This window comes from Lepidochelys kempii, chromosome 7 (genome assembly GCF_965140285.1).
Source record: "Lepidochelys kempii isolate rLepKem1 chromosome 7, rLepKem1.hap1, whole genome shotgun sequence".
Taxonomy (NCBI): domain Eukaryota; kingdom Metazoa; phylum Chordata; order Testudines; family Cheloniidae; genus Lepidochelys; species Lepidochelys kempii.
This window is the reverse complement of record NC_136386.1, coordinates 1,141,012-1,158,120: the sequence shown is the minus strand read 5'-3', so window position 1 is coordinate 1,158,120 and position 17,109 is coordinate 1,141,012. Positions and strand designations below refer to the sequence as shown.

Sequence of the window (17,109 nt, the reverse complement as noted above, 5' to 3'; positions counted from 1 at the left end):
CCCCGCCCTCGCTTCACCCGGGTTGGCGCGGCTGGCGGCTGCCGTGGCCGCGGGGGGAGCAGCGGGCGAGGCCGTCCGAGGCGCGTCTCCCCGCAGGGGCTGGATGGGCCGCGCCGGCCGCGGGCTGCGCCCCCGCATTCGGCCGCGGCTCCGGAGCTCGGCGCAGCGCCCGGCGCGGGCAGGGTTAAGGCGCGGGGTGTTCCCGGCGCTCAGCCGCGCCGCGCGGGGAGCCGGAGCCGAGCCGAGCCCAGCCCAGCCCAGGACAGCCGCGGCGGACCCGCGCCCCGGAGGTGAGAGTCTCCCTGCGCCGGTCCGCGGGGCCGCTTCGTGTGCAGCCGGGCCGGACCGCTGCTCCCCGCCCCGGGACCCCCCAGCCCCCCGGGCTGCCGGGACACCCCCCCCGCGCGCCCCCCCAGGTCCTCGGGCGCCCCCCCTCGGGCTGCCGGGACACCCACCCCCCCGCGCGCCCCCCCCAGATCCTCGGGGGTCCCCCCTCGGCCTGCCGGGACACCCACCCCCCCGCGCGTCCCTCCCCAGGTCCTCGGGCGCCCCCCCTCGGGCTGCCGGGACACACCCCCCCCGCGCACCCCCCCAGGTCCTCGGGCGCCCCCCCTCGGGCTGCCGGGACACCCACCCCCCCCGCGCGCCCCCCCCAGATCCTCGGGGGTCTCCCCTCGGGCTGCCGGGACACCCACCCCCCCCGCGCGCCCACCCCAGATCCTCGGGAGTCCCCCCTCGGGCTGCCGGGACCCTCCCGCGCGTCCCCCCCCAGATCCTCGGGCGCCCCCCCTCGGGCTGCCGGGACCCTCCTGCGCGTCCCCCCCCAGCTCCCAGGGTCCCCCCCCAACCTCCCCCGGGCTGCCAGGACACCGTCCCCGCCCCCGGGCTGCGGACTCCGGGAAAGTTTCTGCCCCGGCCCCGCCGGTGCCGTGAGCCAGAGGGAGCCCGAGGCGCCCCGGGGTGCGAACCGCTCCGCAGCGGGGCCGGCTGGGCAGGACGCGGGTCCCGGGGGCTTGGCCGGAGCCAGCTGCTCTGAGCGGCTCCCACGGGCCGGGCGGGCTCCCCCGCGGGTGGCGGCCCCAGGGCGGGCCTGGGCTTCGGTTCCGATCACCCCGTCTGGGGTGTGCGCGCCCTGCCCCCCACCCAGTGCCCTGCCCACTAGCTGCTGGGGGGTCTCTGCCCAGCCCCGGCCCCCTCTCCAGCCCCCTGCCCCAGCCCCTGCTACCCCGCGGCCTGCCCCCCACCCCCCCAGCGCCCTGCCCCCCACCCCCCCAGCGCCCTGCCCCCCACCCCCCCAGCGCCCTGCAGGGCTCAGCCCAGGAGCTGCGAGCGGGTCCCAGCCGTGGCGGGCGATCCCAGGGCCTGGTGCAGCGCGGCCCGTTGGCTGTGCCCCGCGGAGGGCGGCGCACGCGGGGAATGGGAAGATGCAGCCCCCGCCCGGCAGAGCAGGGAGCCCAGGGGGGCACCAAGTACCGGGTCGGAGGCTGGCTGAGCACCCGCGTGCTCAGTGCATGGTCAGCGGCCTGGCTCCGCCCCCAACTGCCCATCCCACGCCTGTCAGCTGGGTCAGAGCCTGGGGCTGGGGGCTCTCTGGCTCCAGCTCGGCCTGGGAGGGGCTGCTGGAGGGGGAGGGTGTCTCTGGCTCGAGCTCGGCCTGGGAGGGGTTGCTGGGGGGGGGGGTGTCTCTGGCTCGAGCTCGGCCTGGGAGGGGTTGCTGGGGGGGGGGTGTCTCTGCTCGAGCTCGGCCTGGGAGGGGCTGCTGGAGGGGGAGGGTGTCTCTGGCTCGAGCTCGGCCTGGGAGGGGTTGCTGGGGGGGGGGGTGTCTCTGGCTCGAGCTCGGCCTGGGAGGGGTTGCTGGGGGGGGGGGTGTCTCTGGCTCGAGCTCGGCCTGGGAGGGCTGCTGGAGGGGGGGGGTGTCTCTGGCTCGAGCTCAGCCTGGGAGGGGCTGCTGGAGGGGGGGGGTGTCTCTGGCTCGAGCTCAGCCTGGGTGGGGCTGCTGGAGGGGGGGGGTGTCTCTGGCTCGAGCTCGGCCTGGGGGGGGCTGCTGGAGGGGGGGGGTGTCTCTGGCTCGAGCTCGGCCTGGGGGGGGCTGCTGGAGGGGGGGGGGTGTCTCTGGCTCGAGCTCGGCCTGGGAGGGGCTGCTGGAGGGGGGGGGGTGTCTCTGGCTGTAGCCTGGCCTGGCCTGGGCTGCGGGGGGTCTCTGGCACTAGCTTGGACTGGGGCGGTGGGGGCTGCTGTGGGGGGTCTCTGGCTGTAGCTTGGCCTGGACGGGGGCTGCGGGGGGTCTCTGGCTCGAGCTTGGACTGGGAGGGGCTGCTGGGGGGGGGGTCTCTGGCACTAGCTTGGCCTGGGGCGGCGGGGGCTGCTGTGGGGGGTCTCTGGCACTAGCTCGGGCGGGGAGGGGTGTCTGGCCTGCTCTGCAGATGGCAGGAGCCTGGCTGGGTGCTCACAGCACGTCTCCTGGCCGTACAGCTCTGCATCCCGAGAAGCAGGGCCAGCTCCACCCAGGGCAGCCAGGGCCGTGCAGCTGAAGTTGTTTTCCAGCCACCTGGGTGGGCTGCACTGTCCGGCTGGGATTTGGCACCCCAGCATTGCGGTGTTACCCGTGCGGCTGGCAGCGCGGCTCTGACGCCCCCGGGTGCAGCTGTGTCTCTGGCCGGCTGGGCCCAGGGCTTGGGGGGTGAAATGAGAACACGCCTCCTGCGGAGCCTGGGCTCTGCCCTGACTTGGCTCCAGGAGCTAGCGCCTGCCGCTTTGCCTGGCAGGATGCAGCAGGCAGTCCTTGTGCTCAGGGCAATCCCTGGCAATGGGAGGTGCTGACTCTGCTGCTGGGGGTGCCTTGCTGTTTCCATCCCCCTTTGACATCTTCCCTATGGCGGCCTGCAGCAGCCTGGCTTCCCAGGCATGGGTTCCTCGCCGGGTGCACTGGAGGGAGCCCAAAGCTGAGACCTCAGCAGGGACCCGCCCTCCGGACTTTATGGATCTCTGCGGATGATGCAACTCTCGGCCATGAAGCTGTTCAAGGGGAAGATAAGTGAGCTGGGAACTCCTTGCTGTGGCGATTCTCTGACCGGGGCCTGGGTGTCCATTACAGGCTCATGATGGCACTGGGGGCAGGCCTGGAGACCTCCCCAAAGGAGCAAGACACCCGCCCGCCACTCACTAGGTTGCTGTGGGGGAATCCAGCTGCTGGCTCCCCAGGAGTTTGAAACATCCGGAGTCTGAACAGAGGCCCAGGCACTTCCTGTCTTGGGTCCTGCATCCCCCTCCTGGGGCGGATCCTCTATGTAGTGCCCTGTGCTGAGAGTTTACCCCATGCCGTCCCTGCCCAGTCCCTGGAGCCAGGGCTGACTCCAACATGCAGTCCCTGTGGCAGGCTAACGCTTCAAGGGCCATGTGGCAGGTGCAGCATTAAACACACGCTTTGCACAGACTCTTTCCTGAGTCCTGTGAGAAATGCAGAGCTCTGCATAAACCCGACATGTTGTTCCCTGCCTCAGTTTCCTCACAATTCCAGGGCACCGTCTGGGCTGGGGTCAGGTCCTCTGGAGACACCCAGAGTCCTGCTCCAGTGTCTGGCTTGTGCTCTCTCCCTAGGTCAGCTTGCTTCCTCTGAACTTGCTCCTGCCCAAACTTCCAGGCTCTGGGGGTTCCCAGGGGGCAAAGGCAGCTGGGACTCCCGGCCCTGGCTGGGCCTGGCAGGCAGCTGCTCAGAGAGCTGTTTGCGCCCGCGTTGTCGGATCGCCTCTCTGCTCCCCGCCTCTACCAGATGCATTTTCTGCAGCGGATGGTCCAGAGCCTGGCCCCCTCACGTGCCTTCTCCCCCTTCAGGCAGGAGCTGGTGGAGGGAAGAGGAGCTGCAGAAACTCCAGTCTGAGCAGGGCCAGACCTGAGGCACAAACCACGCACCAGGCAGGAGTGTCCAGCTGCCACAGCAGAGCCCTGCTCCAGAACCGCTGCACCTGTCTGGCTGGGCCAGCGGAACTGACCCGCGAGCGGCTGAGTCTGGGGTGTGTCCTGCCTGTTACTGTAAGACGATGCTAGCGGCTCTGAGTGGGAATCGACCTCTCCCCGCCCTGGGGATCCGTCCCACCGGAGCCAGTGGCCGCCGGGCACTACCGGCCTGGGCCCCCTCCCACAGGGCTTGAGGTGGAATTGCCCTCACAGGAGCATTGCTGCAGCTGTTGGCTGTGGGTGGAGCTGTCTGCCCAGAGCAGAGCCCTGAGGATGCCCCGCTGGGAGGGGGAGCCTCGGTGAGAGGTGCTGCAATGGCTCCCCCCTGAGGTACCATGCCGGTTCCCGCTATGGCAGCCGCCACTGCCAGGTCTTTCTTCTGGGAGGTCTTCCCTCCCATGCCCACCTGCCGGGTGTACTGCAGCCCTGCGTACCAGGACGGGCACCTCTTCGTGGCGGGGGGCTGTGGCCAGGCGGGGCTGCCCCTGGACACCGTGGAGATGCTGGATGTGCTTTCCCAGAAGTGGACGGTGCTCCCTCCACTCCTCACACCCCGGGCCGGGGCGGCTGCTGTGGCCGTGGGGAAGCAGGTCCTGGTGAATGGGGGGCATGGATTCCAGACAGAGCCCCTGGCCTCCGTCGAAGTCTTCAACACAGATGAGGGCAAGTGGGAGAAGGCGGCGGCCCTGGCCCAGCCATCCATGGGCGTCTCTGCCATCGAGAGAGGTGAGCTGGGCGGGGGTATGTCACTGCCTATTTGAATGAAAATGCCCCCTTAACTGCTTCTGGGGCACCCAGCCCCCTACCCTTTCCCCTGGAGCCTTGGGCATTTGCCTCTGCCCTCCTGCCCACCCCGGGCTCCTGGCTCTCCCCTCCCACTGCTTCGGCCTCATTCCCATCCCCGGCTGCAGGCCCTGAAGGGGCAGAGGGCCGTGGCCCCACCGCGGTGGGTGTGGCAGGCAGAGCTGCAGCTCTGAACCGCTGGGGTGTGGGCGGGCGGCTCAGCATGTGGGCTGGGCCAAGGCAGGGGTCACAGAGCCACGCTGGGTCGGTGCGTGCCAGACAGGTGTCTGTTCTGGGTGCTGGAAGCAGGGGGTGTCCCCCACCCGCTCCCCAGGCCTGCACCCTGTGCCCGCCCGTCACACAGACCTAGGGGGGGCTGTGCTATGCAGAGCATCCTGGGGAGCCTGTCCCCAAAAGATGGGTGGCCAGGGAGGCCCCCGGCCTGCTGCGAGAGCCCTGGGATGGGGCAGTGTCCATGCTCACCTCTGGCCCAGTGGCACAGATGGGAACCAGCAGGCCTGTGCCCCCGGAAGGGAGCCGGTGTCAGGCCGTTCTCGTGGCAGTGGTGCTACCTGACCCCACGTGCTGGGGTGCTTGGCCCTCCACCAGGATCCCTGTGGTGATGTGTGCATGCCAGGAGCAGCTCCCTTCCTGCGTGCAGGGCCCTCCGCCCCGCTGCAGCCCCCTCTGCCCTGTGCCTTTGCCTGGGCAGGGCAGCAAGAGGTGGGGTTACAGAGCTGCCCTCACGGGCACCGGGGTGAGCAAAGCAGCCAGGGCATGTGGTTGCGAGCGGCTGGGCCCCTTAGCCCAGTAGATGCTGCCCAAAGGTCCCAGGCCTGAATCCTGGGCTTTCCTAGGATCTGGGGCTAAGGGTGGGAGCGGCACTCCCAAGGGTGCCCCTGGCCCATCCCCCGCCGCCGAGGCACCCCACAGTGCATGCAGCAGGCTTGGGCAGGAGTGCTTTGGGCTCGGCGGGTTCCCTCTGGCTGGGCTTCTCCCGGAGCCCCATTGCTGCGGGCCCTGGGACGGGACATGCCAGGAGCGGCCTCGGCAGGGCCCGAGAGAGAGCGCGCGTGTGCTGCAGATGCCCCCCGGCCCCTGCCATCATCTCGCTGCACAGATGCCCCCCCCCGTAGTCTCTCTGCCCCCCCCCCATCCTCTCTCGGAGCCTGACCACGGGGGCTCATCCCATGGGGGGGAGCCGGCGCTCCGGCTGGCGGGGGTTGTGGTTGCGCGAAGCGGGCAGAATGGGGTTTGCCAGGTGCACGTGCTGTAAAGTTGCTGACTTGTGGGGGGGGTCAGGTCACAAGTGCAGTGAGGGGGGGTAGTCTTGGGGCTTTCAGTTCAGCACCATCTCCCCCTGTTCCCCCCAGCCTCATGCAGCTGCTGCCCCAGAGCTCGGCATGGGCCAGTACAACGCTGACACAAGCCAAGCCTAACTCGGTGCTGGGGGTCGGACCCGCACCCAACAGACAAGGGGGAGGGCTGCTTTCCTTGTGGAAGTTGGCAGCACTGACTGAGCTGGGTCAGGCTGGAGACACCGGTTCCCCCCTGTGTGGATTGCAGTAGGCGATCCCCCTGATCCTGCTGCGCACAGCCCCAGGCCAGGAAAAAGCCGGGCGGGAAAGCCATGTTGGCACATTGTTGGGGGGCGGCTCTCCCCGGGCAGTCGGGGCTGGCCCCCGGGGGGGGGGAGGGTGCTCTCCCTGGGGCAGTCGGGGCTGAGCGGGGGGGGGCACAGGCGGGTCCTGGAGCCCGAGGTGGCCCCAGAGTCCGGGCTGCTGCATGTTCCCCACTCTTAGCTGATGAGAGCTGCCCGGCATTTTCCAGCCGGCCCCGCTGCCAGGGCAGCGTCCAGAGGGAGCCTGGCCCAGACTGGCAGCCCCTCCATGTGACCTGGGGCACGGCCCTTCGCCTGGCTGGGCTGCCCCTCCCCCGCCGCTGGGGACTGGCCCAGCCAGGGGCGGGCGTGAGGGTCTGCAGCAATGGGGCACCCTCCAAACGTAGGCTGAGCCCCTCCGAGGGGTGGTGGCTTCTCCTGAGCTGCTTGCCCGGGGCACCCCAGGGACCTCGGGGGTGAGGAGAGGCCTGTTGGCTGGGGCCTGGGGGGCAGGCCTGCAGCCCCTGCTCCCTGGGCCCTGCCCGCTGTGGCTTCGCACGGCAGCCAGAGCAGGGCGGGGGGAAGCAGCCTTCGGGCAGATGGCTGGGTTGCCATGGCGTCTCCAGGGAGACGCGCCAGGGAGTATAATTAACTGCCAGGCCCCGGGTCTGGGCTATTTTCAGTGTGGTCCGGGGGGAGCGGGGTGCTGGGGCCGGGCGGGAAACTGCCAGGCAGCAGGTGCCGGGGCCCAGCCCGCTGCCCGCCCCGTGCGGTGCCATCCCCGGGGCTGGCAGGGGCCCCCGCTGCAGGCCTGGGCGCTGGAGGGTGGGGGGAGGCGTGGGGCACTCGCCCCATCAGTTGCCCTGGGACAGGCCAGAGCCAGGGTCCGGGACATGGGGTGAGGGGAATTCAGGGGGACTGCAGCTCCCACCCCACAGGCGGGCTCCCCGCTGTGCCGGCCCCGGCACAGGCACCAGCCACCCTTTCCCCAGCCGGCACGACCCCCCCCCACTGACCCCCATCCGCCCCCGGCACCGACCCTGTCCCCCTGCGCCCTCCCCCCCGCTGACCCCATCCTCCCCCCCTGGCACCGACCCTGTCCCCCCTGCGCCCTCCCCCCCATTGACCCCATCCTCCCCCCCTGGCACCGACCCTCCCCGCTGACCCCATCCCCCCCCGGCACCAACCCTGTCCCCCCTACGCCTTCCCCCCACTGACCCCATCCCCCCCCAGCACCGACCCTCCCACCCCTGTGCTGTCCCCCCCGCTAACCCCATCCCCCCTGGCACCAACCCTGTCCCCCCTACGCCTTCCCCCCACTGACCCCATCCCCCCCGGCACTGACCCTCCCACCCTGTGCTGTCCCCCCTGCTGACCCCCATCCCCCCCCCCCCCAGCACCGACCCTCCCGCCCTGCGCCCTCCCCCCCACTGACCCCACCCCTCCCCCCTGGCGCCGACCCCTCCCACCCTGTGCCGTCCCCCCGCTGACCCCATCCCCCCCGGGCACCAACCCTGTCCCCCTGCGCCCTCCCCCCGCTGACCCCATCCCCCCCCGGCACCGACCCTCCCCGCCCTGTGCCGTCCCCGACGCTGACCCCATCCTCCCCCCCCCCGGCACCGACCCTGTCCCCCTGCACCCTCCCCCCATTGACCCCATCCTCCCCCCTGGCACCCGACCCTCCCGCTGACCCCACCCCTCCCCCCGGCGCCGACCCTCCCGCCCTGTGCCGTCCCCTCCGCTGACCCCCATCCCCCCCCGGCACCGACCCTGTCCCCCCTGCGCCCCTCCCCCCACTGACCCCATCCTCCCCCCTGGCGCCGACCCTCCCCGCCCTGTGCTGTCCCCCCCGCTAACCCCCATCCCCCCCGGCACGGGACTCTCCTGCCCTGTGCCCCTCCCCCCATTGGACACCCATCTCCCCCCCCCCCCGGCACTGACCCTCCTGCCCTGTGCCCTCCCCCCACTGACCCCCCCCCAGCACTGACCCTCCTGCCCTGTGCCGTCCCCCCCCGACCCCCATCCCTCCCCCCCCCGGCACTGACCTGTCCCCCTGTGCTGTCTCCCTTCCTCCCCGGTTTAAGGCCTGCCGTGGATTCGTGGGCTTGCTGCCCCTGGCCGTCCTGTGCCATCGTGCCCTCCTGCCACGGGCACAAGAGCTGCCTCCTGTGCTCCTGGTTGGAGCTGCCCCACCGGGTCCTGGGCTCTGAACTGTGCCCCACTGCTGGTGGCTGGGGCTGCCTGGCTCTGCCAGGCCCAGCACTCTGGGGGGACGTGGGCAGCAGAGCTCAGCGAGCCAGGGCTCCTCAGTCGGCCGCTCACCCCCATTCCCCACCAGCTCCCCGCCGGCTCCCCCGCTCTCTGACGGCCCCCCCCATCCTCCGCTGGCTCCCCCCATCCCCCGCTGGCTCCCCTGCTCTCTCACAGCCCCCCAACCCGCGCCAGCTCCCCGCCGGCTCCCCCCATCCCCTGCTGGTTCCCCTGCTCTCTCACACCCCAACCATCCCCCACTCTTTTGCCCCTACCCGGTCCTTGCTTTCCCCCCGTCATTTCCCCTCCTCTCTTGCAGCTGGTTTGGTCTATGCTCTTGGGGGCATGGGCGCAGACACCTCTCCTCAGGCACTAGTGCGGGTCTATGAGCCAGCGACCGCCCACTGGCAGCTTCTGCCCTCCATGCCCACCCCCTGCTATGGGGCATCTGCCTTCCTGCAGGGCAACAAGATCTTCCTCCTGGGTAAGTGGCACCATCTGGCACGGGGACAGTGGGTGAGATGGAGGGTGCATGGGTGCAGCATTTCCCCTGGGGAGCCCCCCACATCCTGTGTCCTGCCCCGCTGCCCACAGCGCCCCCTGCTGGGAGCCCCTCACACCTAGCGCCCTGCTCTGCCCCCACAGTGCCCCCTGCTGGGAGCCCCCCTCAGCCAGCACCCTGCCCCGTCCCCATGGCGCCCCCCTGCTGGGGAGCCCCTCACAGCTAGCGCCCTGCTCTGCCCCCACAGCGCCCCCTGCTGGGAGCCCCCCTCAGCCAGCACCCTGCCCCCGTCCCCATGGCGCCCCATGCTGGGAGCTCCTCACAGCTAGCGCCCTGCTCTGCCCCCACAGCACCCCCTGCTGGGAGAGGCTGGGGCTGGAGCAGCAGGGAACTTCCCCAACAACCAGTGCCCCCACCCCCCACAGCACCCCCTGCTGGGAGAGGCTGGGGCTGGAGCAGCTGCAGGGGCGTGGTACAGCTCCAGACTCCCAACTGGACTGGGGCAAAATCTCTCCTCATCCCAGGGCTTCGCTGGGCCCTGCCTGTGGGGCGTCTCTTTGTTCACAGCCCCCCGTGCCCCAGAAGCCCAGCTTGGCTCTTGGCTGCTCTGCTGCAGAAACATTAATAACCTTTAATAAACATGCAAATGAGCCTGGCGAATCTCGGCCCAGATTCCGGCTCTGGGTGCCCAGGGTGTCCCGCAGAGACCTGCCCCCCGCCCAGCCCCCCCCCCCCCCCCCCGGGCACAATCCACAGCCCATGGTCTGCAGAGCACATGCAGCCTGGTGTTGACCCCCATTCCTTGTGACAGGGCGATGTGGGGGTGGGGGTGAAGGCCTTGGCAGCCCAGACCCCTCTCAGCATCTCCTCCCCCACAGGCGGGGAGGCAGGGCAAGCTGCCTGTCACTGCCTTTGAGGCCTTCGACCTGGAGGACAAGGAGCTGGACACGTTATCCCAGCGTCCCCAGCCGGCGGGGCCTTTGCCAGCTGCGCCATGGCCGACGGCTGCTTCTTCAGCCTCGGGGGCCTGCAGCAACCGGGACCCCACAACTTCTACTCCCGGCCCCACTTTGTCAACACGGTGGAGATGTTTGAGCCGGAGCAGGGTGAGCTGGCATGAGGATCTTGTGCAGCATGGGCGCCCCGTGTGCCTGGCCAGCTGGGGGTGCAAAGAGAGGTGCCCCTAGCCGGGTACCCAGAGAGTTGGAGGGTCCCCTCCGACCCAGCTCTGCGCTTAGCTTCCTTGTTCTGTACGTGTCCTGTGACCCGGGGGTGGGGTGCAGAAGGAGCCTGGCTCCAACTCCTGGAGTTTGGGGCTTTGAACCTCTGCCGCTGGCCCCACGGCTGAGGCACTGCCCTGTGCCGGGAGGCAGGAACGGCAGGTGGAAATCCCCTCCCAAAGCCCGTCCTCCACTCCCACCCTGTCGGCTGCTCTCTCCCCTGGTAGCAGCGGGGGGGGGGGGCCTGCCCCAGCTGTCTCATGCCTGGGGAGGGGGGCGGGGGTCCCATTCCTGTGCGCAGAGTTACAGCGGGCGAGTCTCCGGAGGCGTCTGGCCCGGCTCCATCCCTGCTTTCAGACCCATCAGGGAGGCGCGCGGGGAAGGGCCGGGAGAGGGGAAGGTGCCCAGCACCCAGTGAGGCTCTTTTCCCACCCGCTGCAGCAGGACGAGCCTGACCTGCCTCTTTCCTGCAGGGGCCTGGAGCAAGCTGGGCCGCGCCGTGCGCATGCGGGAGAAGAGAGCTGACTTTGTGGCAGGCTGCCTCGGCGGGCGAGTGGTGGTGGCCGGAGGCCTCGGTAACGTGGTGGGAGGGACGGGGGGGGGGTCATGCTTGTGCTCGGGACTTGCTGGAGGGTGTAGCCACTGGCAGGGCTGAGCCAAGTGGCAGCCTCTCGGGGAGGGAGCTGTGAGACAGACCTGCCCCTCCCAGGCCCATGTCAGGGGCCGTGCCATCTCGCACACACTGCTCTGTCAGTAGAGCTGAGTGGCTGGCCCTTCCCCTTCCTCCTGCCACAGGGCACCGAGTTCGAGGGGTTTCTCTGCGGGGCTGAGAGCACCGTGAATCCTGGGTCCCAGTCTCTCCTCTGGCTCCAGGCCTTGTTCCCCCCCGCAGCCCCTGCTCCACCAGTCTCTATTGGAGGCACTGGGATCATCTTGTCGTCGTGCTACCCGTGGGCAGGGTTCCCTCAGGGGCCCCTCCCTGGCCATTCTGGCCCCCCGTGCAGTCAGACTGGAGATGGGCCAGATCCCCAGTTGGGGAGGGTGAGGAAGAGCAGGGACGGGGCCCGACTTTTGCTTCTGTATAAACGTTGGTGCCTTATTAGGTCTCACTAGCTGGCACCCGCTCACGGTGTGGCATCCATCGAGGTGTTCCCCTCACTTCTGTGCCCAGCCGCGGTGACCTCCAGCAAGGCACATGCCCGCTGGAGCCGAAGCTGCTGCAGGGCCAAGGGAGCGCCACACCGCCAGCTGTGCTGTCCTGCTTATTCACCTCCCCGGGGTGGGCCAGGCCTGGGGAAAGTTAGACAGGGATGGAGACAAGGGGGGAGCCCTGCAGGCAGCAGCGCCCCATGTGGGATGTGTCACGAAGCAGGAAGTGGGGAGGACTGACTTGGGAATGTGGGGGGGGGGGTTTACTGGGACTGTCTGCATGGGGGATGGGATCGCAGGGGGTGGCTTCGCTGGAGGAACAATACCTGAGCCCAGGAGGGGGGTTGGGGGCGTGGTGACACCTTTTCACCAGGAAGCTGGACAAAGGCTGGAGGAGGAGCCGGGGGGGGGGGTTTGAGTTTGGAAGCAGACTGGAGAAACAGAAGGAGCCCCAGGACTGGGGTCTAAGCTCCCTGCCCCCCCCACCCCTGATGGACCTAACTGAGGGGCTCCTGTTGTCTGTACCTACAAGCTCTAATTTAAACTGTGTTCCTGTTGTCCAATAAACCTTCCGTTTTGCTGGCTGGCTAAAAGTCGCAGTAAATCGCAACACGTGGGGGGTGCAGGGCCCTGACTCCCCCACACTCTGTAACGGGATGCGAGGCCAGTGCAGAAGTACACCGGCATGTCTCCCGCAGCTGGGCTGGCTGGTTGGGATGGTGCCTCGGAGCCACAGCATTGTCCGAAGGGGATGCTGAGCTCCGGATCTCTGAGGAGACTTTACCTGGCTGGTGAGCAGTCAGCAGCCTGGAGCTGAGTGCTGGGTGCCAGCTGAGGAAGGCAGGCTTTGCCTTTCCAGCAAAGTGAAATCACTGGCAGCTGCTGGCTGCAGCTATCGTGGGCTGCTGTTCGTGGGAGGGCGCTGTTGCCGCTCTCCAGGGAGTGCCTGGTGTAGGGGGGATACAGCAGCATAGTTGGATAGGGGGCACTGTTCAGCTACTTTCTGCAGGCCTGTGTCTAGGAGGAACACCTAGTTGTTCCTGGTCTCTGCCCCTCTCGGCTCGGAGAACTGGACCAGGGCAGGGGAGGAGCGCACTGGTGTGGGGCAGATGGGTGCTCCCTGGCTCTCCCAGCAAGGGTCTGTTAACTTGGGGAAAGCAAACAGCTGAATTTCTACAACGTGCTGCAGCAGACACAGGGCAGAGCTGCTCTTTGTGGGCAGCCCAGGTGCCTTGTAGTGTCCTGCGATGACTATAAGGTGTATAGAAAGCTGGCTAGATCGTCTGGCTCAACGGGTAGTGATCAATGGCTCCATAGCTAGTTGGCAGCTGGTATCAAGCGGAATGCCCCAAGGGTCGGTCCTGGGGCCAGTTTTGTTCAATATCTTCATAAATGATCTGGAGGATGGTGTGGATTGCACTCTCAGCAAATTTGCAGATGATACTAAACTAGGAGGAGAGGTAGATACGCTGGAGGGTAGGGATAGGCTACAGAGGGCCCTAGACAAACTGGAGGATTGGGCCAAAAAAAATCTGATGAGGTTCAACAAGGACAAGTGCAGAGTCCTGCACTTAGGACGGAGGAATCCCATGCACCGCTACAGACTAGAGACCGAATGGCTTGGCAGCAGTTCTGCAGAGAAGGACCTAGGGGTGACAGTGGACGAGAAGCTGGATATGAGTCAACAGTGTGCCCTTGTTGCCAAGAATGGCATTTTGGGATGTATAAGTAGGGGCATTGCCAGCAGATCGAGGGACGTGATCGTTCCCCTCTATTCGACATTGGTGAGGCCTCATCTGGAGTACTGTGTCCAGTTTTGGGCCCCACACTACAAGAAGGATGTGGAAAAACTGGAAAGCGTCCAGTGGAGGGCAACACAAATGATTCAGGGACTGGAACACATGACTTATGAGGAGAGGCTGAGGGAACTGGGATTGTTTAGTCTGTGGAAGAGAAGAATGAGGGGGGATTTGATAGCTGCTTTCAACTACATGAAAGGGGGTTCCAAAGAGGATGGATCTAGACTGTTCTCAGTGGTAGCAGATGACAGAACAAGGAGCAATGGTCTCAAGTTGCAGTGGGGGAGGTTTAGGTTGGATATTAGGAAAAAACTTTTTCATTAGGAGGGTGGTGAAACACTGGAATGCGTTACCTAGGAAGGTGGTGGAATCTCCTTCCTTTTGAGGTTTTTAAGGTCAGGCTTGACAAAGCTCTGGCTGGGATGATTTAGTTGGGGATTGGTCCCGCTTTGAGCAGAGGGTTGGACTAGATACCTCCTGAGGTTCCTTCCAGCCCTGATAGTCTCGGATTCTCTGATTCTCCTGCTCTGTGATGTGTGGCACAGCCAGAGCCGTTCCTATTCAGTGGGAACAATGAGCTCTGCAAATGGACAGAAAAATCGATTTGGTTCCATTCCTGGCTCTTTTGTGCCGGGTAAGTTACCCGCGCAGTGTGGGGGCTGGGAGATGGGCAGCAGCGCGGCGGGACTCGGATCTACAGGCAGCTTGTGAAAGCTTTTCATCTCCCACTTGTTCACAGCTCAGCACCCCGCACAGCGTGTGAGAGTGACTGGCACAGTGGGGAGCAGTACTTCGTCGCAGTCTCCTCTTGCGCCCCTCTCGCAGCTGTGCAAAGCACTAGTGTGAACGCTGTGTAAGGGACAGAATTCACCTCAGGAAATACACCACCTTAACTCTGCCCCCCGTGCTCATCTGCAGAGCTCCCTGCCAGACCTCTGTCCTCCCGCGATCTCAGTCCCACAATGCTGGCGGACGGGGAGTTGGGGGCAAGGCCCTGTGATAGCGCACATCCTCAGAGTCCTAAGGTGTTCATGGAGTGGATGGTGCGGCGGGGCCCGCGGTACAGCGCGATCCCTCGGCCCTGTGGGGATGGCTGAGGGGATGGTGCGGGGGGCCCGCGGTACAGCGCGATCCCTTGGCCCTGTGGGGATGGCTGAAGGGATGGCGTGGGCAGGGACCAGCTGTGGCATTCAATTTTAAGAACATGGAACATGAACTGGTAGGGACCCGCAGGGCTCTGATCCCTGCCCTCACATCCCAAGCCGCCCTGTCAGACAATCTCACGCAAATGTGTCCAGTTATCTCTTAAAACTAGTTATGTTGTTTCATAGAATATGAGGGTTGGAAGGGACCTCAGGAGGTCATCTAGTCCAACTCCCGGCTCAAAGCAGGACCAATCCCCAATTAACTCATCCCAGCCAGGGCTTTGTCAAGCCGGGCCTTAAAAACCTCAAAGGAAGGAGATTCCACCCACCTCCCTAGGTAACGCATTCCAGTGTTTCACCACCCTCCTAGTGAAAAAGTTTTTCCTAATATCCAACCTAAACCTCCCCCACTGCAACTTGAGACCATTACTCCTTGTTCTGTTACTTGCTACCATTGAGAACAGTCTAGAACCATCCTCTCTGGAACCACCTTTCAGGTAGTTGAAAGCAGTTATCAAATCCCCCCTCATTCTTCTCTTCCACAGACTAAACAATCCCAGCTCCCTCAGCTTCTCCTCATAAGTCATGTGTTCCAGTCCCCGAATCATTTTTGTTGCCCTCCGCTGGACTCTTTCCAATTTATCCACATCCTTCTTGGAGTGTGGGGCCCAAAACTGGACACAGTACTCCAGATGAGGCCTCACCAATGTCGAATAGAGGGGAACGATCACGTCCCTCGATCTGCTCGCTATGCCCCTATTTATACATCCCAAAATGCCATTGGCCTTCTTGGCAACAAGGGCACACTGCTGACTCATACCCAGCTTCTTGTCCACTGTCACCCCTAGGTCCTTTTCTGCCGAACTGCTGCCTAGCCATTCGGTCCCTAGTCTGTAGCGGTGCATGGGATTCTTCCGTCCTAAGTGCAGGACTCTGCACTTGTCCTTGTTGAACCCCATCAGATTTCTTTTGGCCCAATCCTCCAATTTGTCTAGGTCCCTCTGTATCCTATCCCTACCCTCCAGCGTATCTACCACTCCAACTGGGTGGCTGTCCCAAAGCTGCCCCCTCTAATGGATATAGCCTTCCAGTGACCACCCTGACATATTCCTGGCCAGTTTGTCCCCTTGGTTCTTGGGCCAACTTTGTCCTTGAGCTTTAATAGCTCTTTGTCCTCCCTGGTGGGTCTCTAGCTCTGAGCTCCCCTCTCGGTCTTCTCACTGCTGGGCCAAAAAGCTAAGCTGTCCCTGTCTCCTCTCATGAGATGCTCCCCATTCTTCTGCACCGGATCCAGTTTAAGTTCCTCTTTCCTGACCGCAGGTGCCCAGAGCTGCACACAGCATCCCAGCGGAGGGCTAGCCTGTGCCTTGCCCAACGGCACTCAGACTTCTCTGTCTTCACAGCTGAGGCTTGCCTTTTTCACAGTCATGTCCCACTGGTGGCTCTTAACCTGTGACTGACCCACACCCAGGTCTCTCTCCTCTGTTGCTGCCCATTGATGGTTTAATGTCTCATCTCTTGCAGGGAACCAGTCATTCCCCCTGGGCTCAGTGGAAGGATTTAGCATACCAAGGAAGAAGTGGGAGCTGCTGCCCCCCATGCCCACTGGTCGTTGCTCCTGCTCCAGCTACCAGGCCCCAAGCCTGCTGTTTGTGATCGGAGGGGTGGCGCAGGGCCCCAGCGGCGCAGTCGAGGCTCTCTGCCTGCGGGAAGGGGCCTGAAGGGAGCCCCCGGCAGAAGGATCCCACCAACAGAGCTGAGGGCAAAGTGCCTGAAGCTGGCGACGGGTGCCATGCAGAGCAAACTCTTTGGAGCTGGTGTGTAGCTCGTAGTTACTGACTCGGGGCACCAAAGCAGTGACGTCGTCTTTTGCTCGTTAGGCTTTCAGAAGCTGAAATTAGTTTTCTAGTGTAGCTCAGAGATGGGAGCAGTTGGTCTGTGCGTGGGGGACAGGAGAGAACCAGGGCAGGGCAAGCCGCAGAGGAGTCTGGAAGGAGTGTCAATGCCAGGGGGTGGGGTGGCGCCCCAGAGTAGCTGAAGGGACTTCGCGATCCTGGGGAATCCAAAGCTGGCTCTCCGGTGTCAGGTCCTGTTGCGAACACTGCACTTCAGGGCAGCCGCCGCCTCGTTCATGGAGCTCCAGGGTCCATCTGTCTGTCCCTCAGCAGTCTCTTGGGAGGAGAGCCAGCCCCTGGGTGGGGGAGCTGGTTTGAGCTGCCTGTTGTCCAGTGTGAATGTCTGTGCTGTCTTTGTGCAGATGTGTCTTATGCTGCGCAGTGAGGAGCACCGGTGACTCGCGGGAGGCCAGAGCAGAGCAGGGAGTGCTGTATTGTTGTAGCCCTGGTCTGTGTCCCATGTAGCACATATGGTGCCCCGTAGCTCAGTGCCTAGGAGGTGCTGTAGCCCCTCAAATAAATGAAACAAGTGGAATGTGACTCTTGGTGAAGCCGTGTCCATCAAGGTCTCTCCTGCTGCTTGATCTGACAGTGCCGGAGTCCGCAGGGCAAAGTGCCTCTGCTTGTTCCTGGAGGCGCCCCTGGAAGCCACTCAGGGTCAAGCCCTCAGTGAGAGTGAAGGGGCGTCCGTTCTCCCTGCTCCAAGGAGGTTTGAGACCGTTACTGAGAGGGGACCAGGCCCTGAGATTCCACCACAAGGAACAGGCAGTTCAGAAACGCCATCTGGCCTAAGCAGTACCAAGTACGTCAGT

General features: G+C 65.4%; 1 protein-coding gene across 1 annotated transcript; it reads left to right on the top strand.

The window, feature by feature from the left end:
* Window positions 1-165: 165 nt before the first annotated feature.
* On the top strand, window positions 166-16,837 carry KLHDC8B (kelch domain containing 8B). Its single transcript, XM_078853527.1, is given in 8 exon segments — window positions 166-290; window positions 3,832-4,680; window positions 8,907-9,072; window positions 9,970-10,021; window positions 10,023-10,064; window positions 10,066-10,195; window positions 10,783-10,884; window positions 15,927-16,837. Coding segments are annotated over 7 exon segments (1,080 nt in total). The 5' UTR covers window positions 166-290; window positions 3,832-4,289; the 3' UTR covers window positions 16,124-16,837.
* Window positions 16,838-17,109: the final 272 nt, after the last annotated feature.